The 25,911-nt window shown below is 46.9% G+C and overlaps 2 protein-coding genes across 2 annotated transcripts in view; one reads left to right on the top strand and one right to left on the bottom strand.

Annotated features, from left to right (window-relative positions):
- LOC144792571 (phospholipase A2, minor isoenzyme-like) overlaps positions 1-2,234 on the top strand; it is a 45,040-nt gene extending 42,806 nt beyond the window's left edge. The window contains exon 4 of the mRNA XM_078667669.1: positions 1,855-2,234. Within this exon, the coding sequence (XP_078523795.1) occupies positions 1,855-1,976 (122 nt within the window). The 3' untranslated portion in view covers positions 1,977-2,234. The remainder of the gene's footprint in view (positions 1-1,854) is intronic.
- LOC144792573 (phospholipase A2-like) overlaps positions 1-25,911 on the bottom strand; it is a 299,668-nt gene that overhangs the window by 236,609 nt on the left and 37,148 nt on the right. The gene's annotated exons all lie outside the window — the stretch shown is intronic.

Raw genomic sequence — 25,911 nt, 5'->3', positions numbered from 1 at the left:
ATGGATGGATGAGCGAAAGAGTGGAAGGATGAGTGAAACGGTGGATGGATGGATCAGTGAAAGGGTGGATGGATGGATCAGTGAAAGGGAGGATGGGTCGAGTGAAAGGGTGGATGGATAGGTGGATGGAGAGAAAGGGTGGATTGAGAGATGGATGAGTAAACGAGTGGACAGATAGAGTTTTAATATTCACAGCATAAACACAGCATTTCAGGTACTTCAAGGTAAAGCATAAAAGATTGGTGATTTATGCATAGCATCAGCTTTCTTAATTAGCTGGTTGCAGTTTAGTGTCACATATGATGCATGTCAATGTCACACATCTGAATAGAAAAACATTGGCAGCCATGGGAAAGGCTGGCGAAGGCCATACCCATGTTGAGATGCTATGACTTTTCAGATGTGGCTTTGCATTTCACAATTTGTAGATGCCAAAGGAAAAGCAGAGAGTTACCTTCATGAAGAGGATTTGCATCGGCCATTAGAGATGTGGACATGGGCGCTTCCAACACAGACTCAGCTACTGGCAGGTGCAGCCAATCTTTGCAGCAAAGGTGGTTTTGCAGCACATCTTTCTTACAGGAGGTTCAGGGAAAGATTCTAGATATGATGTTTTTTCTTTGGCAAGCACATGGAGGAAGTCCTTCAGGGTATCATGACAAATTCAGCTTAACAGCACACGTCAGAATCCCAATTTGAGCTCAAAATCTTGTTTGCCCCGTACTCGGGATTTCCTCTAATCACAAAATGAGGGTTATTGTAGCAGCACTGTCACCATTTGTTGCCGTTGGGGATCACAGTATTTCAAGGTAATGTCCAGCCACAAGGCATGACCTGGGCTTTCTGAAGAGTTGTATGTCAAACATAATTTGCAAAAAATGTCTTTGTGTACTAATTATCATTTGCAAACATATTTGAGTGTAGCTTTTCTATTATTAACTCCACTGGGGCAATAGTTTTGTAAACAATGTTTCTGTCAACCCATATTTCTCTTACAATATTCTGGTACCACACCCTCTGAAGCTTGGGAAAGATAGCTGGGTGCCCATCACCCAGTCCCTACCGTGAACCATCAGTTGTAGATGGATTCCTGGCAGGCAGGTGCCTCTGAAAAGCTGAGAGGATTAGGTGGGAGAGTCACAGGTATCTCAATACTTGATTCCATCCTACTTAGTATTTAAGGGGCATATTTACAAGGCCTTTATCTCCGCTTTTTTGGCTTACAAAGCCAAAAAAGCAGAGAGAAAACCAGCGCCCTATTTACAAGAGGGTGCTAACATGCAATAATCGCATGTTAGCACCCTTTTCCCCAACGCCTCCCTTTGCATCTCCAATGAGATGCAAAGTGGGCGTTACTGGGCGTACCCCAGACGGACTACCTTGCAAATATCGCTGATGTTTAAATCGCGATATTTACAAGGCAGCCCACATGATTTTAGCACACATTAGATTTTGGCGAAAACGTTAGTTTTCGCCAAAATCTAACGTCTGCTAAAATCCTGACTTAGCCATCCCTAACATAGGGGTGGATTATGCTGATACGACCCTGTGGGTCGTTTCAGGAAGGTTATCGCCCTTTTGCAGGGAACATGGCTGGTTTTGAAGCGATGTTCCCTGCAAAAGGGCGTTAACCTCGCTATCTCTGGAATTTTTATCGCCCTGGAGTACCATGTTGTTAATTACGCGCACCAGGGTGATAAATACCAGAGATAGCCTGCGATAATATAATTATCACTAGGCACGGCCAGCGATAATTATCGCTGGCCTTTATTAATATGCCCGTTAGTCCCTAGATCTGCCTATCCATTTTTGGTAGCACAAAACTCTTCACAATGTCTTCCCTTCTATCTCCAGGTAAGAACAACGCTTGTGAGGCGTTTATCTGTGACTGCGACCGGAATGCGGCCAATTGCTTCTCCAAGCCTGGCTACAACTCTGCGTACAAGAACGTGGACAAAAAGAAACACTGCCATTAGGGTCACAGAGGAGCAGGACCTGCCCGGGCACGCACACCTCACATCTTTTGCGTCAAGAAAAAGGGCAACCAAGGTCTGCAGGTGGCCCCAGGATTTATCAGGCGCTAGGAGGAATGCTTTCCATCGCTGGACACGTATTCTACCACTTAAGTTTGCTCTATACCACATCTTTATGCAAAAGTGACATTTTGAATATCATTCCATCTCATTTTGTGTACTCACCATGCAGCAAAATAATACAGAAGGTCCCAACACTTACTTTAAAGTTTCTTCCTGCTTCATGCTAAGTTAATGTATCAAGAACTATCCATCTGTACAAAAAACATTTAATGACAATACTTTTTCACAGATACAGGGAAAGTCTGGGCCTGGCATCGCATACACATGTATCCAGGCCTTGCAGGCTTACACCGAAGGACACAAAGGTGTGAGAAGCAGGGGCGTGGCTTGGTCAGTAAGATTAGGGGGGAGTGTAAGGCTTAGATTTCCCAACAATCACGCTGGCATATCTTGTTAAAATACATTAGAAGAAGCAGGACACGAGGGGGGCTTAAGAGGCAGTGGAAAGAGAGAGGAGTGCGGATTGTTAGGGGTACTCAAAACACATTCGTTTTGAAACTAACCAAACATTAAGGCAGGGTCAAAAGAGAGTGTGTGTGTGTGTGTTTTTGTCTCTGTGTGCATGTAAAAATCCAGAATGAAATCCGACAGACTCTTCACCATACCTGACTGAAAGCACCTGTACCCAACCATTTACTACAGAATACACTTTTTGAGGGGGGTTTACGACCCCACACCCTTCCCCTGAAGCTACGCCCCTTGTGAGAAGGTGAGGTCAGACGTGGACTTTGACCAAGGGACCACGTGGACCACGGCAAGGTGTTACCTGAGATGCAGATGGTGTGACCATGGATACAAAGGTTACTGTAACTCATTTTGGGTTTTCCACTTACACATTTGGATTGAGGCTTGAAGCTGCTGTGCCTGGAGGCCGGTTTGTTGCAAATGTGCCTGAATCTACGGGCCGAAGGTAATAGGTAAAAGAAGGCCAACAGAGATAAACTATTGCTGATGATTATGTGAGGATGTGATTTTAATTGATATATTTCAGAGGTTTTGTAAGGCAGTGCAGTGCAGGTGTCCATATACATGCATATATTTGTATGGCATTTAGGGGCATATCAACAAGCAGCAGCGATAATTACCGCTGGACGCCCTTAGCGTGAGGAATTTTATCGCCTGCTATCTCAGATAATTATCGTCATGCTAGCGCTGTATTACCAACGCATAGCGCAATGGCGATAATTATTCCTGAGATAGCGATGTTTTCCATCATGGAACATCGCTGGTTTTCCAGCGATGTTCCATGATAGGGCTGGGTGGTCTCAGCCCTATAATCCTCCACCTATTGACTAACATTGTTTAGTCAAAGGAAAAGCAGGCATAAGGAAAGTAGCGATTACCAAGGTTAGCGCTACTTTTCTTATCGCTCTGCTTGATAGTGCCCATTAATAATTGGAGAAATGTCACTTAGCGACATTTCTCCAGTTTTTTTGAGCTGGAACGCCCACTTTGCATCTCATTAGATATGTAAAGGGGGGCATTACAGGAAAGGGCGCTAAAGCAAGGATTCACGCTGTAGCGTGACCTTGCTAATATTGCAATAACATTATCGCCACTTTTCGGCCGAAAACGGCCGCAAAAGCGGCGATAATTTATTTCACCACCATGTTGATATGTCCCTTAGAGACTGCGGTGTCAGACCCTATATCAGAAGTATACTAGGTTATTTAGAGCCATGAATACATAATCGGTGCAGAAACATCCAGGAGCAAATAGCATTAGCTCCCAGTGCAGAGTAAATTTTTATACCTGGTTGTAACCTGGGTTATAAGTAAAGAGAAATCAAACACACAAACATTTTTTCACCAATCTTGCCCCTCGTTATCCCCCTCATACTCTTTTGTGAAGGCAATTGCCATTAGTTACAAGCTGGCGGCACCTTTCTGCTCTTCATTGTAAGGCCTTCATTGATAGTGATGGAGATTTTATTTCTCTCTACTCAAGCTCACTAGTTACACTACACATAACAGAAGCATGTACACATTTTCTTACACTACCCTAACCGCACTGAACCCACCTACTATTAGAGTAAATCTTCCTCTAAGATCTATCCCTCTAACATCCTGCTTTATAACCTAGAAGTGTGGGCTTTCTTCGTGGGTCTTTATTCAACGATAGGAGGGGTGATTCTAGAAGCTCTCAGAAATCTCTATTAGGTACTCATCAAGAACCAAAGCCCACTTCATGCACAGTTCAATGGAGAACATTGGCACAATAAGAGTCTCAATCAAATTTAGAGTTCATAATTATTGTATGAAAGATTCAAAGTTCATTAATATAAGCAATCTCTTCAGCATTTCAATTAGAAATGAAAGTTTTAATTAAACCTCTCAGCATTTGTGCAAGGATAGTTTAAATCCACTTACAGAGTTACAAAGTCCTGCTACCCGTAAGATAGTAGGATAATTCTGCAACTAACAGAAATAACCTACTCTGACCAAGGAAAAATGTCCATCCAGCATACAGCTAAGCAAAAGAGGACAAATTATAGTTCTAGTTCTATCTCAGCAAGAAAGGCCTCAGTCTATCTGCTACCGACTGTAGCATCAATCAATAATCCAAAATCAAATGATTGAATCTTCAAAAGTCAGTCAGTATTGGAAAATAAAGAAAAATTATAGTGCACTGTGCACCCGATAAGGAAAGAATGTAAGTGCGGCAAAATAAATTGAGTGTGATGCCCCTTTTATAATTTCATAATGTAATGTCCAAGTCATGTGGTGTCACAACACCATTGAAAGATCATCATCAGTTCAGGATGTGCATTAAGTCATCTAAAGAATAGAAACATCCGCACACTTTATCCTGCCTGTGAGAACAGACAAATTCATAGGTCCACATCGGCTGTTAAAAGGAAACATGAATACAACACACAGGACGTTAGGTATCACAGTTCATGGTCTTACCATTCCCATGGAAAAAGGTTATACAAAAAGTAAAGAATGCACAATTTGCAATACAAAATGCAATATAATTCTACATCACTAAACCCTATTCTTAAATTGGACATGTCCTAATAGGAAAACTTTAACTTGACTTTACATTTGCTTCATTTAATGCATTAGCAATCATTACTATAATAAGAATAATCGCAATGACTATTAATATTCGATGTTGATATTCATGAAGTATTATCATAACACACCAATTAGCCATAGGAATGCTCCATTTCTGCAAATTTCATTAATCCTATATAAATGCACGTTCCTACTTACATGATATGATATCAAAATCATTTCATAATCTGTATCACTCCTAATATTAGTCTGTACAATTTCAAGCTTATATCTCATTATTTAATAGCTATAACACCTATGTTTTTTATGTAATAGATTTTATCCATAACACTATTTAATAGTACTATGCCATGATTCATCTCGCACATATCATATCCCGTTTTATATGTAATAGTGTATAAATTTGCATGTATACTTATCTTTTATGTTTAGACGCACTCTTTTACAGTGCTTCTACTACTCTTGTTTCTTTTTCATAATATTTCTAACTAATGTGTGCAATATATCATCTCCAAATTAGTGTTGTCAATTCTGTATTTTATCCTGTATATGTTTTTTTAAGATTCGCGCTCTATCAATGATCATAAACAGTAAAATTGCATTCTTCTCTAACACTTATTTCACAGTTCTACATAGTCCATCTGGAGCCACAAGGGTTCCATCTTGTCTAATTCGCAAGACACTACAATAAGCTAACTGGATTTTACATGCAACTAACAGAAAATTGGAGCCTATCATCAAGTGAATTTTCCGATGTTCAACTGTTTTTGTACTTTTAATTTTAAACAGCATAAACCATATTTTTAAAAAGAAAAAGAAATTAAAAATCAACCAATTTGAAACGTAACCTCATCTTGCTGTCTGAATCCCCTCTAAAAGCATATAAGAAATCAGGGGAAATGCAGATTAAAGAAGCTACTCTACAATTTTAAAACATTACACTTTCATTTAAGGAGCCACCAACTTCCCTGTCACATTGTGCCTTGTAGGAGCAGTTGCTGCAGCGCTCCAGTTCTGTTCTGGCTCATGTGAGGTGATCTCTCAACAATTCTGTCGTGTTTAGTCCCGTTTTTTCACTGAAAAGTCATTTTTTCAGTAACAGTTTGATTTCAGATAGAGAGTTATTGAATCCAATTATTCAGTCAACCCTAATAGGTTAAAGCCAACATGTTTCGGCTAATGCTCTCACCTGACTTGATTTTCCATATCTGAAGGATATCCTTACTCTGGGAGGTTCATGGGCCGTGGTCTGTGAAGTGGTTACATTTAGATGCACAAGCAGTGTACGATCCTTGACGCAAGTGTGACTATAGGACGATACCATGCTCCAGACGTACATGACCCATGAACAACCCAGTGTATCCTTAAGTGACAGGAGAGCAAGTCAGGTGACAGCATTAGGCCTCACGTATGTGCATGGTATGCATGCTTAATGCAGGCAGGGATACACAATATATAGCCCTGATGAAAGCCCCAGAGCAGGAAGGGGCTAAAAATACGGGCTGAAACATGTTAGAATTGACGTGTTAGGGTTAACTGAACAATTGGATTCAACAAGAACCCTGAAAAAATGTTATCCTGCAAGATTTTATCTAGGAATTCCCATCCTTTTGGTTGAGTCCCCCCTGGTGATACCACCCTACCAAGGTTTGGATAGGTGCCAATGATGAAGCATGTCACGATAAAGTGGGTGAGGCATCTTTTTCAATATCTTTTGATACCCGGGTGTACCTAGGAAGTAGCATTCCAGTTGGGCCTTGTCCGTCACCCTCCTTCTCTTGTTTTGCCTGGTTACCTTTTTATGATAATAGGTATTTTGGGAGAATGCAACTGGGTAGATTTTTTTCTCGCTCTCTCTCTGTGAAGATACAATTTAATTTCACTCATAGTTTTGATGTGAATTAAAGTGTTTTCTGGCAGAACGTTTGTGGATATTGAATTCTTTAACATTTATTTTTCTCAGACAACTGCAAACATGCAATAACTGCTGGTCTAATGACCCAGTAGTGGAAAAAAGAAATCTGCAAATGTACCAACCCACAATCTTTTTATGTGATCTGTCCACCTAATTTCAGTACTATAGCAGAATGCAGTTTGTTCCAGAAAATGCCCCAGAGGACGCTCAGGACTGCAAAGGAAGGTGCACTCCTGACTTGTTTGCTGTAACAGATAGATTTGGTGTCTTTTACAACATAGACATTAAAACAGTCATTCCGTAGGCAATTGAGGACACCATCAACGTTGAAACATTCAAAGTGAAGCTATAGGCTTTTAACTTTGAAGCATAAATCTTCTAAGGTGAGGAAACTAGTGTAATCTTCTGTATCTCTGATAAGATTTCCGCTGCGTTTTTCTCCTCCAGTCATTGTAATTCCTACAGATGTCCTGGTTCGGACTCCTCTAGAGCACCTGGAATGCCAAACAGCTCACAAGGTGCTTAGGAGGTTCACGTCTCCGCTGGGAAGAGTTACACCACACATCAGACCCTAGAAGTGTGGTATCTTCTCCAATGGATCTCTTTGACCTCCAAGTAAATCTGGCAAGCCCCCCCATGTCACCCTAATAGGAACAGGTGCTTCCTACCATTGATCCAATGATGAGGCCATTGTCGCAGGGCAAAAGAGAAAGAGAACTCCAACCCCGTCTTCTCCTAGGCATACTGACACGGATACAGGCTCTGACATTCCGTGTAAACTCACATCTCCACCTGGCTCTTCATCAAGGTAATCAACAATTGATGATGTCTCTTTCACAAGGTGATTTTTGCAAGGGTCAAAAAGCTGAACGCCTTGTTGCAGACATCTCAAACACCAGTCATAGTTCTGATAGGTCAGGAAGCAAGGGGCAGCCCGGTATACATAAGACACTGGGTAAACAGTGGTGCATAGAACAATGCTTCCTTCGGAGTACATTGAAATCAAATTCATTATATCCTACTGAATATCAACAGAACTCCTTTTTTCGAGAGAGCAGAGACCACACAGGGGAAAACCTTGGAAGCAGATTTTATTGCTTATTTGGCGAATGCATTTCGGCAATTTGTCAGCCTTCATCAGCGCCCAAGAATCCAGGAGGCTTCCAACATCACAAATGTAAATCTTGCCGCCCTCTTATTGGCATATATATAAATTTCACAAACATAGATGCGTTCAATCAGTCAAACAAAGTGCTACAATGAAAACGCTAAAGTGACTGAGCAGTGCTCGTCACTGGTGTATAAAAGAAGTGCAATGCAAGGCAATTTAGTATGAAGATGTTTTTGTCTGTAGCTTCAGAATGTGAAATAACATGCTTTATTTGCACAAGAAATCCGGTTGCTCGAGTGAATGATAATAATAGGTAAACGGTCAGCAAGCATTGATAATCATTGACACACGTTTTGACCCCTATAAAACCATATCAAATGAGGTCTTCATCAGTACAATAGGAGAGAGACAATGGAACGCAGCCTCCCTACATAATATAATAAATTAAGGGCCTTATTTAGGAAGGCCTGTGTCACATTTACGCTGCCGTTGCGTCACTTTTTGTGACCTTGCGGCAGCGTAAATAATGAGCCATGTTGCGCCATAATAATGAAGTGATCCATCTAGGCAGATGCGTCACTTCGTAAACCCCTGTGCTACATTATACCTCCGTCAGATATTATGTATGCAGGGTGGGGGTTCCCCCGCAAGATCGGGTTGTAGAAGTGGGGCAGTGAAATCTATACGATTTCACTGCGCCACTTCTAGGATGCCAATGCGTCAAAACCTTATGCCTGACTCATGGCAGGCGTAAGGGTGACACAGGCCTTTCACAAGGGGTGTGCCCCATGTGAAAGGCCACATTGCTGTAGTTGTGTCTTTTTTGTCAGACACAACCCCAGCAATGCGCCACTTTTGCGCCGACCGATACACCAGTAATACTGATGTATCTGTCATTCCTTGCGACATGATGCATCATACGGTAAAGATATAACGCGTCCATCATGTCGCAAGGTGGACGCACTGAAAAGTGATGCATCACTGCTTGTACGCAGCGATGTGACACTTCTCATAAAAGAGGCCCTTAATTTTAATATACTCTGATAGAACTTCTGTCTTTTGCACTTTAGTTATTATGGACACGCTCCAAAAAACAGGGCGGTCTAAACTTTAGACCCTGATTCAGGGGTCTGCGGGGATTGTGAAGGGGAGATTCCTGATTCGAGCAACCGGGTCCCACATTTGGTCAAAATTTTCAAACCCCACGAGCAGCATCTGGCTGTTCTTTGGGGATGACCGCGGCCTGATTCTGTCATTTTCCTGTGGTTCAGAAGCACCATTCTTTGGGATCTGAACCTGAAATACTCCTGATCAAGGAAAGCAAAGGCCAGAATGCACTGATCTGGAAGATTACTGGTACTGGAGATACAGCTCTAAAGGCGGCTATCACATCAACTCTACTGAAGCGCTATGATATAGCTTTAGGGGAAAATATGAGCGGATGACTTACCTAAAGACCAACAAAAATACTTCATATTAGTGCTAAACTGTAGCCTCTTATTATCACACCAAGTTATAAGGGTTTCTTTAAATTCTATGGATCTTGTGCTTTTGGAATATTGCCATGGCCTCACCATTCCAAGGGCATTCTAGATTAAGGCTTACTTCAAAAAAAGATGCACTTTGAAAAGTTTGGAATCTTCTTTTCTCTTGTCCAGTTCTCTTTGGTCCACACACAGAAAAGACGTATAATGAATGAATTCAGAAGTTGAAAGCAATAAGATGACCACCTACTATCTAAACAAGCAGGGTGGCACCAGATTGAGAAACCTGCTGAGGCTTTGTTTCTGTCGGCTCAGGAGCCTTACACTGTTCTCCACTCGGATAAATTGGAATTAGGGCCTGTTCACCTTTTCTACCAAAGCCGTCTCAGAGTTGCACATTCATCAGGCCATATCTTTACTGTGCTTTTTCAAAATCATAATCACCAGCAGAAAGATCCAGTCACACTGTAGATATTGGTAGGTATCTTAAATTCAGTCAAGACAAGACAAAAATGAAAACATCTGGAAGTTCGGTCAGTTTTTGTTAAACTTTAGTCTCATGAGCACAGATACTAGGACATCCAAACACTTGATTGAACGTGGATTGTTTCATCAATCATATAATGTTATCAACTGACGAACAACCCATTTAGAACATCAAAGCCACTTCACGAGAGGAAACGCTACAATGGCTGCATGGGTAAAGAATTTTCCATTAGGCGACATCTGTAGAGCTGCAACTTTGAGGTTAAATCTTCATATGATCTATGTATGATGGATATGTAGTAGGACCAGGGCTGTTTTGCAAGACAGGGGCTGGTTGCAGGGTGTGGCTGAAGGCCATACCACAAGGTATCCAGTGTTATGTGGAATAACAATGTATGGAGTTACTGAGAATAAATAGGATACACGGCACATAAATTAAGGCTGGGTTTAGCTGCCCCAGATGTTCTACCTCTCAATACAGATGTGGATGGGTCAGGGCTCTGAGTAAGTGGGTTGGGAGGAATAGGTGGGATTGGGCCTGGCTATAGAACCCTGCTAATACGGATTTATCCGAGGACCACCCAGGACTTTTTTTTCCTTGAGAAAGCCCTGGCTCCATCTGCCACATAGGGCGAAACACGTGTAGGCTGTCCTTTCCTTTTTCAATAAAAACTTACAATCAAAACAAGAGTGAAATGGATTCATCAAGTGGTGAATGAACACAAAAGGAATAACGGTGTGTTGACAGAAATACATTCGGACAATAAGGATTTATCCTTGTTTATCAATTATTTGTCTGAAAGAAAGGAACATAGGCTCACATATATAACCCTGGCTAAAGAATGTGACTGAAAGCCACAACTTGCATCCAGTCCGCACTGTATTAAAGGCACTTCGAATGGCCCAATGCAGAATACAGTGGGCTCAAAGTTCTGGTGGTGTCATAATCGCAGTTTCTCTCTTTATCACAATCTACTTGAAATAATATTGGGTGACGTTCACTGTTTTGGAGTGTAGTCTTCAACTACTGTGCTCCTTTCATGCACACGCTTCATATCACACACTATCCTTATTCACACAGTGGCATTATTGATGTCAACCGAGGTGTCATCAATGAAGTCATTTGGAATGTCTTCAGTGATATCATCACTGATGACATCACTGATGTCAGTGATGTCATCCCCGAGGCCAGGAGCAGACCATGCCATAGTGTGAATTATGGATTGCCCAGCATACCATAATGGGAATTTCAGAGGTTTTTTTTACATCTGGCGTTGTCTGTTGTGCTTATGTCATCATTAAAGGTAGCAACAATGACCGAGGAATTGTCAAAGATTCTCTTTTTTGAATAATGTTTGACTGGCCTATACAATGAAAGTAAATGAGTGACTTACGTTGGGTAGCTCTTCTGCCTCAGATGGGGTCCCAGTGCAGTGGTTAAAGGATTGCTGGCATCATGGGAAAAACACTACCTTCCGTTGTTTTATTTTTATTTATTTTTTATTTTATAAAACTTTATTTAGAATATAGCATGTTACATTTCATGCATTCAATTACACAGTTTGATCTTTAGCCTTTAACAAGGCATCATCCTGACAACGGCACGTCAAGGGTACATGGCGACTTAATAAACATCCTGGCATGAAACATAATTTTGGGCTAGCATGTATATTAGTCACAACATCTCTCTGTCATGGGGGTGTGGGTCCGCCACTGTCAGCGATAGCGTTTTCGTTCGTGGCTGCGAGGCCTGGGGTTTGGTCAGGGGATTCCTCATCATCATCTGATTGTCGGAGATGTGTCAGGAGGGGGGGGGGGGAAATGTCATGCGGCCTACTCGCCAGGGGCATTAGGTTTTAATATTCACTCAGGTGCTTCTGGCAGTGAACCGCATCCGCTAGCCAGTATTTGGTCAGTGGTGCCGGTTTACAGCCCCAGTGGTTCGCCACCCTGCGTCTGGCCAGCAACATTGCAACCAGTCTGCAGCTAGCATCCAGGATGTCCTTGACATGACCCAGAAGGCAAGTAAGGGGGTCTGGTGTGATGGTTTCGGAAGTGATGGTGCTAATAGTTCTGCATACATCCAGGGCCGGACTGGCCATAGCGGGCACCAGGCAATCCCCCGGTGCACCGCACGGGTGGGGGCCAGTTTTGGGCCCCTGGGGGCCATTTTTGTTACTGGGCCGTTTTTGCAGCATAGCTGCAAAGTCGTCCCCTGTAACAAAATCGGCCAAAAACCAGGCCTGGCAAAGAGCTCGGCCGCACCCCCAACCCCCGGGCGGGGTGCCGGCCGAGCACTTTGTCAGGGCCGGTTTTGGTTCCCAGTCTGGCCCTGCTTACATCCTGCCAGTAGTTCACTACTTTCTGGGATGTCCAGGCCAAGTGTGTAAATGTTGCGTCGGGTGCCGATTATCGTACACATCTTGCATCTGTCACCAGACCCATTTTGTGAAGGGCTGTTGGGGTGCGATATAGACTGTGTAAAAATGTAAAGTGTATCAGGGGAGAGTTTTTGGGACTGATTGCAACAGTATTGCCACTGTTCTGGTGAAGGTCCGCCATCTAGATCTGCCACGCATGCACAGCACGCCTGCTCAGTCTCCACCGGAGAGGCCACGAGGGTCAGCGTGTACAGCCTAGTGACAAGTTTGAGTGGGGAGGTCGCAGTTTGGATATATTCGAGTGCTGCGTTTGGTGATGGGGTGTCCGGGAATGTGTCATTCATGTTTCTGCAGGGTGCACGTATTTCATAATATAGCAGGTTGTCTAGTGGGGTTGTGTTTCCTGGGAGAGGAAGGAACTGTCCATTAGGATAGAGATTGGCATTAGTGCGTTTACCCAGTGCCGCTGCGCGGCGCGCCATACCACTGGTCTGTCGGGAAGGGAAGTATGGGTTGTTAGCTAGTTGCATCACCGGCGCATATCCGCTATGTATCTGTGGATTCCCTCCAAAGCCCAGCGTATACATTCAACTGTGTTGATTTCGCTTCCTGGGACCGTGTATGGCAAGAACAGTGCCGTTTGAAGCGGTCATGGGGAAGCGAGATCCATCTCAACTGCAGCGTGTGGCTAGAAGGGCATGGGGTGTAACTGTTAGATTTGGGGGTCTCTGGTTTGCACAGGTAAGGACTTGTGACAAGCAGGGACCCTCTCCTCTAGTCAGGGCAAGGGACTTACTCTTTAAAATAACCCCTGCTCACCCTCTAGGTTGCGTGGCGCAAGCACACAAGGCTAATCCTCAGAGCGTTATTGATTAAGCATTTATGATCATATACAGTAACTTAAGAATACACCACAAATGGACACCAGTCTAGTTTTTATATAAAAAATAGGTACTTTATATATATAGTTTAAGCAGACCTAATACAAGACCACAATAACGTTTCACCAACACAATACTGTTAAGGAATCAAGAGTTCTTTGTAAATATGCTTAGTTCAAGGTTTGTGCAGTTTGTGCTTCTTGGGGCAACTCTCTAGTGGTAAAAGTGAGCAAAAAGAGTCTTAACAACGAAACTGACCCTCTGGTCCGAGGCGTGCACCCTTTAGTGCGATGCGTGCACAGTACCTTGTGAGTTTCGCTGCACACAATGCGGGGCAAGTGAAGACCTTCGCCGGCAGCTCCTCAGAGGTAGGTCCGGCTCTTGGCAGGCGCTGCGATGCGGGCGTCAGGGCGGGACCGTAGGAGGCGCTGCGGAGGGTCTGCGTCGCTGCAGAGTCCGTAGCGTGGGGCAGCGTTCGAGCCGTACCTTCGTAGTGAGGCTGGTCCCCAGAGGCGGCAGTGCGGCACTCAGCGACCCGGAAGGAACGTGTGTGGTTTGGTACGCTTCAAACGTACGAACCGTACCTCACTGGATGACGGGCTGTGTAAGTCCGCGGCGGCCGAATGCGGTGGCGGTGCGGCTCAGATAGAGGGAAAGTGGAGCCCGGTGCGGAGCGGCCCAATTAAGTACGGTGCGAACTACAGCTTCCAGATCAGCGTAGACACACGGTGCAGGTGGCAGCAGCACGGCCTTCCAGGCGGCAAAAGGGGGGGGCGAGGCGCACTTGCCGACTGTTTCAGCGGGGCACGGACACAGGCAGTCCAGCAGCTCTTAACGAAGGCTGGAGAAGAGCCCAATGGTCCTGGGGGTCAGTTCAGGGGGCAAGCTCGCTTCCAAGCCCTTGGAGATCGTTTGTTTGAAGCACAAGTCTTTTCAGAAAATAAGCAAGTCTTTGTAGATTCTTTCTCTCCTTTGGCAGCAAGGCACCCACTGCAGGCCAATCCCCCAGGACAGGGACAGTACTCCTCCTTCAGCTTTCCCGGTTCCTTCTCCTCCGGCAGAGGTTTCTTCTTGGTTCAAGCAGGATCTGATTTCTAAGGAGCAGGGCTCCTGTCTTTATACCCAAAATCCTTTGTTCTCTCAGGCCAGGGGGGCCTTTGCCTAATCCAGTCCAGCTCCTGAGCACTTTGTTTTGGAGACTCTGGCTTCTTCTTTCAGGGTGCAGGACAGAGTCATCAGACGCTCCGCAGGAGGTGGAGCCAGCATTTTGGTGACAAGTACAGTCCAGGAGTACTCTGTTGACAGTCCTCCCTTCTCTCTTTACAAGGTGCAGGGCAGAGGCATCAGACGCTCCCCAGGGGGCGGAGCCAGCATTGAGGTGGCAGAGCACAGCCCTATTCAGAGTCAAGGGGCACTCCCCCCACCCATCCTGGCGTAATCTCTCTATTCACCACCTGTCAGCCCCAGCCTGTCTCCTGGAGTTCCCCTGCCCTATCACGCACAGAAACCAGACAGCAGATACACATCAGAGCAGAGGGGGGCTGAAATGGTTAGGCAAGCAAATACCCACTTTCTACAAGTGGTATTTGCAAACACAGAACATTAAAATAAACTTTGCTAAACGATGTATTGTATTATTCTGAGTTCAGGAATGCCAAATTCGAATTTCTACCAAATTCCCTGCGTCTGCTAGGATTATAGGGTGTAAGAATTCTAGCAGCCCATTCTGGCCTATGATAACAGGTAGCCTTACAATAGTGAAAAACGAAATTGGCTATAATTCACTATTAGGACATGCCACACACATCAGGGTTTGTCCTACCTTATGCTTACAATGCACCCTGCCCTTGGGTCTACCATAGGGGTGACTAATATGAGGTTAAGGGAAGGTTTAGGGACTGGCAAGGGGGTGCACTTGCGCAGTCAGCATGACTGTACCAGGCTGCACGCAGGATCTGCAATGGCAGACCGTAGACACATTTTACAAGGCTGCTTCTGTGGGTGGCACAACCAGTGCTGCAGGCCCACTAGCAGCATTTGGATTTACAAGCCCTGGGCACTCCTGATGCACTTTACTGGGGTCTGATAGTAAACCAAATAAGCCAATCATGGAAGTCAATCAATATACACATTTGTATGTAGGGAACACTTGCACTGTGGCACTGATTGGCAGTGGCACAGTGCTCTGAGCAGCTAACACCAGCAAAACACATGAGGCACAGCAGCAAACAGTGGAAGGGAGACTCACGCCAAGGTGCCAGGTCTAACAGTAACCAAAAATGGAGGAAACTGGTCTGGGCACAGTATGCATAGAGCTTAAAATTTGGAGCGCCCATCCTGCCTCACAAGAAAGGCAGCATCAAGGTTACGTAGGCAATACTCGGCTGTCGGCCGGCCCATAGTAGAGTGATCATGTTGGAGCGCAGCCTTTTGAAGAAGTGGGATGTGAGTGGCAACGGAATATTTAAAAACAAATAAAGAAGCTTAGGCAGAACCACCATTTCGGCGATCGCAATGCGGCCCGCCAGGGATAATGGGAGATTCCTCCATGCGAGGATTTTATTTTCCAACGATTCCATAGTTTTACCATAATTTGCTTTCCAGAGTTCCTCCGTATCCCTACTCAGCCATATGCCGAGATACCTAGTCCGACCCGCTGCCCAATTTATTGGGTATTCCGTGGGGAAGGGCAGGGTTACATCAGTTAAGGGAAATAGAATGGATTTACTCCAATGTATTTGTATCCCAGAATAACCCCCAAATCTTATTACCTATCTAGTCATTAGTGCCAGGTTTTCTTGGGGCTCACGAATATACAATGCAACATCATCTACATACATAGAGGTCACCGAGCCGCGTGTTGAGAACCCAATGCCTCTCTGCGTGTGGTGCTGCCACAGCCGTGCTCCAAGTGGCTGTATCGCTATGACAAATAACATAGGCGATAGCGGGCAGCCTTGCCTAGTACCTCTGGTAATAAGTACGGGATTTGTAATTTGTCCATTGATTCTTATGGCCTCCAGCTGTGTGATGAGGGTGTGGTGAGAGTTCACCAGGTGTTTCACCTGGCCAAGGTGGGATGTCAAGTGGTCAATCTTGGAATCAATAGTCTTTAGGCTGGACTTGATCTCAAGTAATAGGGAGAGAATGCTGTTGTCTTGCATTTCAGTTGTATCAATCTGTGTGGCCTGCTTGCCGACCTCCTGAGGTGAATCCCCAGCCCTGTTGGTTCTGCGGCCCTCAAAAGTTAGCTTGTGCGGTTTTGTGTCAGCTTTACCCATTGCAGCAGCGTCTAAGAGGTCCCAACCCAACAAAGGGAGCGTCAACAGTGGCAATGCACAACGATTTCAGGTCAGGAGTAAAGCTGTCTGTATCCACCAAGCAGGCGGTTCACACCACAGTCACGTGTGCAAGAAGCATCGCCAGTCCAGTTATCCCGGTGTGGGGTCCACCCTGCAGGCCTCCTCCCACCAACAGCGGGCCTAGTGTGGTCAGGCTGCCCGCCCTATCGCAGGCAGATCAAGGTCAGCGGCTTTGAGCAAATTTGTGGCCTTAGTCCGGCATAAATGTGCGGACCAGGAGTGCAGGTGGGGAGGTATTTACCCTCGCGCTTCCAGGAGTGGAATATCGGCGACCTCGCAGGGGGAGTGGGCGTTCAGCAGCAGAGTTATTTCAAGGTGGGCGCCGCTGTTGGGGTGTCACACCGAGCAGCCAGGGCAGTAACAGGGTCACATGGAGGCACCCTCAGTGCCAGTTTGTGGCGCCGTAGCACATGTGATCTTTGGGGCCTGGACGTCCTGGGCTCTTCACCCCTTGCAACTCTTCAGGACCCAGCAGCGTGTCCCCCCGCACCACAATACTTCCTCGGTGTCTAGGATCTTTCAGTGCCACATCTCAGCCATCTCTCAGTCAGGCCACTCGGCAGCCGGGCAGACCACGGCTCCTCCGATTCAGTTCAGGCACAGATCCCGGGCCCGCGCGCGGCCACAACATGGAGGCCAAGTCATCGGCCCGGCCCAGCTCAGGGCGCCCCCCATCACGGTCAGCGTCAAAACCCGGAGCCGGGCAGAGGCGTTCGGTCAAGTTCAGATGGGCAGCGGACCCGGAGTTCGTGTTTCAGCTCCCGTCATAAGAGAGTGCATCCACCTCCTCCTTCGCGGGCAGCAGTCACCACGTGGGTGCTGTGGTGACCTCCACCCTGTGAGAAGTTGGCCTGGTATATGATGCTCACTAGTTCTAGTGATCACCTTGTATCATGCCAAGCAACCCTTATGGTGCAGGTTGTAAAGTCAACCTTATAGACAAGCTATCCTAGGGGTAGCATGGACTAAGCAGTCTTAGGCTAAACTCTGTAAAGGCATGTGAAGCAAGCTGTTTTACCATACACAATCCCCTTGAATACCAAATGAAAGGACACCACGCAGATATATATTGAAAATATATATAGATTTATTAACTACAAAGATACCCTATACTCTTTATGATCACAGAAGCACAAGCGTTAAAACAAAACACAGTTTAAATACACAAAAGTTGCACGAATATGGATGAGCCCTAGGGGCCACCTAAACCATATACTAAAATAGTGGTATAAGAACCACTATGAGGAAAGTGAAGAGGCCTAGGGCCTGGGGAATCGCTGGAGCTGTTCAGGACTAACAGTGATGAAGTCGGGAAAGGCCCGCAGGACTTGGGTGCAGTGCGGAAAGTGCACGCAATAACAATGCAGTGTCAATGGTGCGTAAAAAGTACAAAGTTAGTTAAAAAGGAACCTTCCGAGTGACCTAGAAGGATGAAACTTAAGACACAGGCCCTAGAGGTGTGTACCAGTGTGGGAACACCAGCAGAGCTGAGTTACCTCACCCACAGGAAGCGGGTGCACAGGGTCGAAGTAGTGTCGGGTTTCGTCACGCTGGTCGATGGTGCTTGGAGCTGAAGATGCTGCAGGCGACTCGAGGTGAAGAGTTCCGGTGGATCCAAGGGTGGATCTGAAGTCGTGAAGACCTGAAAGCAGAGGGGACAATGTTCAAAGTCACTAGCCAGTGACTACCGTGGAACCAGAGTGGAACCAGGCGATGTCGGGTGCAAACAGGCGTCGAGGTGTAGCTTCTCTCTGCAGCCACGTGGACACAAGGGGTCGAAGACATCCAGGAGTCGGTCACAAGCTGTCCCACGTAGGCTTCTCGCTGTTGGCAGTGTCGGCAACCGGATGGAAGCAAACAGGCCTTGGCTAATGCAAGCCACGCAGGAATCAAGAAAGGCTTGTCACTCAGACCAGCAAGGTCAGAGCGGGTGCTCCTTTTCACAGGAGCAAGGGCAAGTCTGGTGCAACCAGACCTGCAGTGAAAGTTGTAGATTTCGTCGCCAAGATGGCCACTAGCCGCGTGGTAAGTGGGCGGGATGGCGCGTCGAGTGGCACAGTGCAAAAGGGCCCCACGCAGATCATGGAGATGCTGGGGGGCTGATCTTCGGTGCAAGGGCTGCTCGAGGTTGGGGCTTCTCAAACCCCAAAGCACAGCGTTGAGGGGGCCTCTGATGCTGCGCAGTCAGCTTTTCGGGGGTCTTCCAAGATGTCCGGTCCCACGTCTCTCGGTGCCTCCACGGGTCCCTTCTTTGCAGGGACTGTGGATCGGGCGGTGAGAAGTCTGGGAGTCTGGGTCTTGTCAGGCTCTGGGCTCGAGCTCCGGCGGGAGGCGGCGGCAAAGCAGACGTCGAGTTGCTGGTTGGTGCCTGTGTTCACAGGGTGGTCACTCCTTGGCCACAAGGGAGATTCTCTTCCGTCTTCTGAGCAGCAGAATGTCGAAGTCCAGTCTTCTTCTTTATTTCAAGTTGATTCAGGATGATCTGAAGTCTCAGGACACAGCTCCCACTCTTATTCGAATCTGGGGGGCCGGATCCCCTACTAGGTCCCTCCTCTGGGTGGAACCAGGAAGGGGAGTGGTTACACCCCCTTTCCTTTGTCCAGTTTCGCGCCAGGACTGGGGCTGGAAGGCCCCAGCACCGGTTTGAACTGGCCTATGCACAGGGACACCTTGTGTGCCCCAGGCATGTCTGATTCTATTCAGCCCTGTCCTACCCAATACACAAAATCCTGTCTGGGGTGGTGCTAGCACCTCCCAAGGCAGGAAACCCTTTGTCCAAGCTGCCCTCGCTGGAAGGACTCCCAGCAGCAGGAGGTCAGACTTGTGTCTGTGGTGGCAGCATCCATTTTGTGATGCTAAGGCTCTGTTTAACTTTAACCGGGGTTCAGGTTAGGTACATGTCGTGTCCCTCTAGAAGGGTGGAATGCTACCCCCGTCGCCAGAATTGGCGAGGGGGTAGTATTCCAATTCGTATGACACCTTACTCGACATGTTTTGATAAAGCCAAACCTAAGATAGCATTTAACCGCGTGGATTATAATGCACTTAAGAGTATATGGTATGGCAGTATCATGAAACAGCTAAAGGACATGGTTCCGAAAGCTGCAGACAGGCTCAGCTCATGCCAGAGCACTATCTCACATATTTCCAAGCACTCTGCCTCCAGGATTGATGAGGCCTTCCATAGGAGTGACTGATAGGAACATATGTGTCCATTTTAGGTTAGGTATAGGCATACTACACCTAAGTAAGGGGTGGTTACACCGACTTACCCCAGCTGAGTGATCAGCCAGTTGTGTCAAATATGGAGGCCAGGCCAGGGGTGACATAATACATGCTGCAGCCCCTGGTAGGCCTTGGAAGCACCTATGCCCTGGGTACCTGGGTACACTGTTACAGGGGCCAATAAGTTGAACCAGTTCCAATTGTGTTTGTACCTAAGGTACATGGAGTCCATTTTAAGGAGAGAGCAATTAGCCTGGGGCCCTGAATAGCAGGATCCCAGGCCAACTATGTCAAAAACCAGCTAAACACCAGGCAAAAAGTTTGGGGGTAACCATAGTCAGATATCCACCTTCCTACATAACCCCCCCCCCCCCAAACGAAAGGAGATAAGGCTATCCTTGACCAGGTAAGCCTATATTGCCTAAGTGGCCATATAAGGAAGTACCAGCTCTGGCTTGGTTACCCCCTGTCTCATGGTCCACTAAGCAATCCCTCACCCTAAGGGTATCAGAGGGTCTCCACCATAGGGAATCTCTACCTGTGGTGTGTCTTTGCAAAGTTAAAGGCTGGTGTTGGGATGGAGTCCTGAAGTGAGATTCCTCTGTAGGACTCAGCTTCCTCCAATCACTCCCCACCATGTGTGCCTTTCTTTCTTTGACTGAGTTGCACTGTGCTCTCAGGGTCAACCTCTGGCTACCTAAAGCTGGAGGCTGGGTCCCTCTTGTTGGCTTACTGGAGGGACAGTTCAGGTTTGGGCCCTTGGGGTCCCAGGTTTGGCTGTGCCCAACAGAATCCATCTGTGGGAGATCCCTAACTTCTTTTAAGGGGGCTCCCTCAGGAGTTTTTAAAGTTTTCACCTCACTAGGGCTACTAGTTTCGGTGCCCCTAATCTGTTGAGGGGAGTGCTTTATTTGACAGGGGCCCCTTTGGGGCTCACTGTCCTTCTTATCCTCTGCAGCCCTGGGCTGGGTAAGGCAAGGTAGAGAGGGGCAGGATACCTGCTCCAGACTGGGTCCCACCTGAGAAGGGTCCACTGCCATCAGAGGCTCTGTCAGGCCAGGCCTAACAACCTCTGGGACAGTTCCTTCATCAGGGGTAAGATCAGTTCCCTGAGGAGGCTCATCCTGTCCTACAGTCTGGTGGGAGGGAGATTTCTCTTCCTCCTCAATGCTCTCAGTTTGGGTAGAGGGATCCATCATTTCAGGCTTCACTACCCAGGTATCAGTTTGAGTTTGGGCTGTGGCCATCACAGCCCCACCAACCTTTTCAGGAGGAGACTCAGTTTGGGTATGAGCTGTTATCATAACTGCTCTGCTAATCTTTTCAGGAGGGAAGTTAGCTAAAGATGGGGCTGAGATTTGCTCAGCCCTACCAACCTTTTCAGGAAGGACATCTTGGATTGGGGCTGTAACCATCACAGCCCCACTAACCTTTCCATGGAGATTTACCATTTTAGAATGGGTTTGTTGTTCAACCTCAGCCCAGGCTGAGATTTCCAAATCATTCCCTAGTAGACAATCTACAGGCAAGTTTGATGACACTGCCACTCTCTTTGGGCCAGTGACACCTCCCCAGCTAAGATTTACTACTGCCATGGGGTGATTGGTTTCTATTCCATCAATGTTTGTCACCTGATATGTGGCATCAGGTAAAAGTTGCCTTGAGGGGACTAGACATTCAGCCAACATGGTGATGCTAGCCCCTGTGTCTCTAAAGGCCTCAACTTTCAAGCCATTGATGAGGGGCTCCTGTCTATACTTGCTCAAAATGTTTGGGCAAGCAGTGAAATTGGCAAACCCCATGCCAGTCTCATAGACAAGAGTATCTGAGGTAGGGGACCTGGTTAGGCCAGAATCCACCTGTCATCCAAAAGTAAACCCACCCAGATTCCTGGGTGTGCTCCCACTTCCTGGGGGATTACTGCTGACAGTAACTGGAGGTGTTGGAGCTGGCTTTGGAGGTATATTTTCCTTATTGTTATTCCTGGGACAACTGCGATCAGTTTTCCAGTGGCCAGGCTGTTTACAGACATGGCAATAAGGTTTCTTCTGGTCAGAGGAAGTGTTTTGGGACCCACCCCCATCCTTGGAGTTTTGGGGCCCTGGGGAAGTCTTTTCCTTACTTTTATCCCCACCCTTCTCTTGAGGCTTGGTAGTCTCTTTCTTTTGGTCACCACCCTGGTTCTTAGGCCTGATCCTGGTTCTGACCCATTTGTCTGCCCTCCTACCCAATTCTTGTGGGGAGGTCAGATCAGAGTCAACCAGGTGCTGATGTAGAAGCTAATTTTGACAATTACTTAAGATTTGCTCTCTCATAATTAAATTATACAATCCTGTATAGTCAGTAACCTTACTTCCCAGCAACTAGCCCTCCAGAGCCTTAGTGGCACATTCAACAAATTCAGACAAGTCCTGAGTCTGTGTCTTCTGGGTATCTCTGAACATTAACCTGTACTGTTCAGTGGTTAAGCCTAACCCATCAATCAGAGCACTCTTCAGGACCAGGTAGTTTCTAGAATCCTCATCACTAACTGTGAGGAGTCTGGCTCGGCCTCTACCTTCAAAGGAGAGCCACAAGATTGCTGCCCACTGCTCCTGAGGGACCTGCTGTACTTTGCAAGCTCTCTCAAGTGCAGTCATCCACTTGTGGATATCATCCCCAACTTTGTAGGGGGGCACAATCTTACTCAGGTTTCTATTGTCATAGGACCTGTCTTTATCCTTAAGGATATTGCTGCCACCAGTGGGTTCTAACCCACTCTCTCTAGGCTGCCTTGCTCTAGCAAGTTTCTCTTTGGCCAGGGCAACTTCTAATTCTTGTCTCTGGATCCTAAGTTCAGCCTCTCTCATTTTGGCCTCATGTTCCCTTCTCTGAGGGCTAGTCAAATCCCTTCTGGAGTTGCCATGAGAACCTCTAGAAACATGGGAGGTATTGGATTCACCTGAGTGATTCCTCCTCCTCCTATGCTCCTGGTTAAGTCCATTCGGGGGTCTGAATGGGTTGGACCCACCTTCAGTCCCAAATAAGCTTAAGTTAGCCTGGTTAAGCCTGCTGACTAACCCCTGGCTATTTTTACCATCATCAGAATCACTGTCTTCCTCCTCCTCCTCCTCCTCTTCTTCCTCAGGCGGAGTATTCCCAGGGGTCTGGTCTTCCTCAACTATCTGGATGACAAGGGCAGGGGTATCTGAAGTATCATCTTCAGAGAGAAGCCTCCTCACCAGTCCCTGAGGGGCCTGGTTTGGGGTTCTTTAGAGCTTCAGACTGGTCTAATAGCTCTCTGAGGTGTCCTGCTGTAGGAGTAGGACCTGTTTTGATTCCTCTCATGGAACACAGTTGCCTCAGTTCCTTAAATGGAAAGATAGCAAATTTGGATGGCGCCTTTGGAGGGTCACTCTCAACAGAGATGGGTCCAATGGATCCCTCTGCTCCAGACATTGCTCTAGTGTGGTGGATGTGTTGCAATCTACCTACACTTGTGTTTTCCTACAGAACCTATCTAGTAGTTGTAGTCAGGGTGTGCTACTCCCTATCCTCTACAACAACTAAGTTCAGTAGAACTTAAGTATATCTAGTCTTGTTTTAGTGTACCTATCAGGTACCTGTATGATCTTTCAAATGATATTTTCAAAGATTGTAATGGTAAAAGAACAGCAAGCTCAAATCCCAATCCGCTGCTCACCAATGTGAGAAGTTGGCCTGGTATATGAAGCTCACTAGTTCTAGTGATCACCTTGTACCATGCCAAGCAACCCTTATGGTGCAGGTTGTAAAGTCAACCTTATAGACAAGCTATCCTAGGGGTAGCATGGACTAAGCAGTCTTAGGCTAAACTCTGTAAAGGCATGTGAAGCAAGCTGTTTTACCATACACAATCCCCTTGAATACCAAATGAAAGGACACCACACAGATATATATTGAAAATATATATAGATTTATTAACTACAAAGATACCCTATACTCTTTATGAGCACAGAAGCACAAGCGTTAAAACAAAACACAGTTTAAATACACAAAAGTTGCAGGAATATGGATGAGCCCTAGGGGCCACCTAAACCATATACTAAAATAGTGGTATAAGAACCACTATGAGGAAAGTGAAGAGGCCTAGGGCCTGGGGAATCGCTGGAGCTGTTCAGGACTAACAGTGATGAAGTCGGGAAAGGCCCGCAGGACTCGGGTGCAGTGCGGAAAGTGCACGCAATACCAATGCAGTGTCAATGGTGCGTAAAAAGTACAAAGTTAGTTAAAAAGGAACCTTCCGAGTGACCTAGAAGGATGAAACTTAAGACACAGGCCCTAGAGGTGTGTACCAGTGTGGGAACACCGGCGGAGCTGAGTTACCTCACCCACAGGAAGCGGGTGCACAGGGTCGAAGTAGTGTCGGGTTTCGTCACGCTGGTCGATGGTGCTTGGAGCTGAAGATGCTGCAGGCGACTCGAGGTGAAGAGTTCCGGTGGATCCAAGGGTGGATCTGAAGTCGTGAAGACCTGAAAGCAGAGGGGACAATGTTCAAAGTCACTAGCCAGTGACTACCGTGGAACCAGAGTGGAACCAGGCGATGTCGGGTGCAAACAGGCGTCGAGGTGTAGCTTCTCTCTGCAGCCACGTGGACACAAGGGGTCGAAGACGTCCAGGAGTCGGTCACGAGCTGTCCCACGTAGGCTTCTCGCTGTTGGCGGTGTCGGCAACCGGATGGATCAAACATGCCTTGGCTAATGCAAGCCACGCAGGAATCAAGAAAGGCTTGTCACTCAGACCAGCAAGGTCAGAGCGGGTGCTCCTTTTCACAGGAGCAAAGGCAAGTCTGGAGCAACCAGACCTGCAGTGAAAGTTGTAGATTTCGTCGCCAAGATGGCCACTAGCCACGTGGCAAGTGGACGGGATGGCGCGTCAAGTGGCACAGTGCAAAAGGGCCCCACGCAGATCGTGGAGATGCTGGGGGGCTGATCTTCGGTGCAAGGGCTGCTCGAGGTTGGGGCTTCTCAAACCCCAAAGCACAGCGTCGAGGGGGCCTCTGATTCTGCGCAGTCAGCTTTTCGGGGGTCTTCCAAGATGTCCGGTCCCACGTCTCTCGGTGCCTCCACGGGTCCCTTCTTTGCAGGGACTGTGGATCGGGCGGTGAGAAGTCTGGGAGTCTGGGTCTTGTCAGGCTCTGGGCTCGAGCTCCGGCGGGAGGCGGCGGCAAAGCAGACATCGAGTTGCTGGTTGGTACCTGTGTTCACAGGGTGGTCACTCCTTGGCCACAAGGGAGATTCTCTTCCGTCTTCTGAGCAGCAGAATGTCGAAGTCCAGTCTTCTTCTTTGTTTCAAGTTGATTCAGGATGATCTGAAGTCTCAGGACACAGCTCCCACTCTTATTCGAATCTGGGGGGCCGGATCACCTACTAGGTCCCTCCTCTGGGTGGAACCAGGAAGGGGAGTGGTTACACCCCCTTTCCTTTGTCCAGTTTCGCGCCAGGACTGGGGCTGGAAGGCCCCAGCACCGGTTTGAACTGGCCTATGCACAGGGACACCGTGTGTGCCCCAGGCATGTCTGATTCTATTCAGCCCTGTCCTACCCAATACACAAAATCCTGTCTGGGGTGGTGCTAGCACCTCCCAAGGCAGGAAACCCTTTGTCCAAGCTGCCCTCGCTGGAAGGACTCCCAGCAGCAGGAGGTCAGACTTGTGTCTGTGGTGGCAGCATCCATTTTGTGATGCTAAGGCTCTGTTTAACTTTAACCGGGGTTCAGGTTAGGTACATGTCGTGTCCCTCTAGAAGGGTGGAATGCTACCCCCGTCGCCAGAATTGGCGAGGGGGTAGTATTCCAATTCGTATGACACCTTACTCGACATGTTTTGATAAAGCCAAACCTAAGATAGCATTTAACCGCGAGGATTATAATGCACTTAAGAGTATATGGTATGGCAGTATCATGAAACAGCTAAAAGACATGGTTCCGAAAGC

The sequence above is a fragment of the Lissotriton helveticus genome, chromosome 11 (genome assembly GCF_964261635.1).
Source record: "Lissotriton helveticus chromosome 11, aLisHel1.1, whole genome shotgun sequence".
NCBI lineage: Eukaryota > Metazoa > Chordata > Amphibia > Caudata > Salamandridae > Lissotriton > Lissotriton helveticus.
This window is presented reverse-complemented; position numbering and strand designations above follow the sequence as displayed.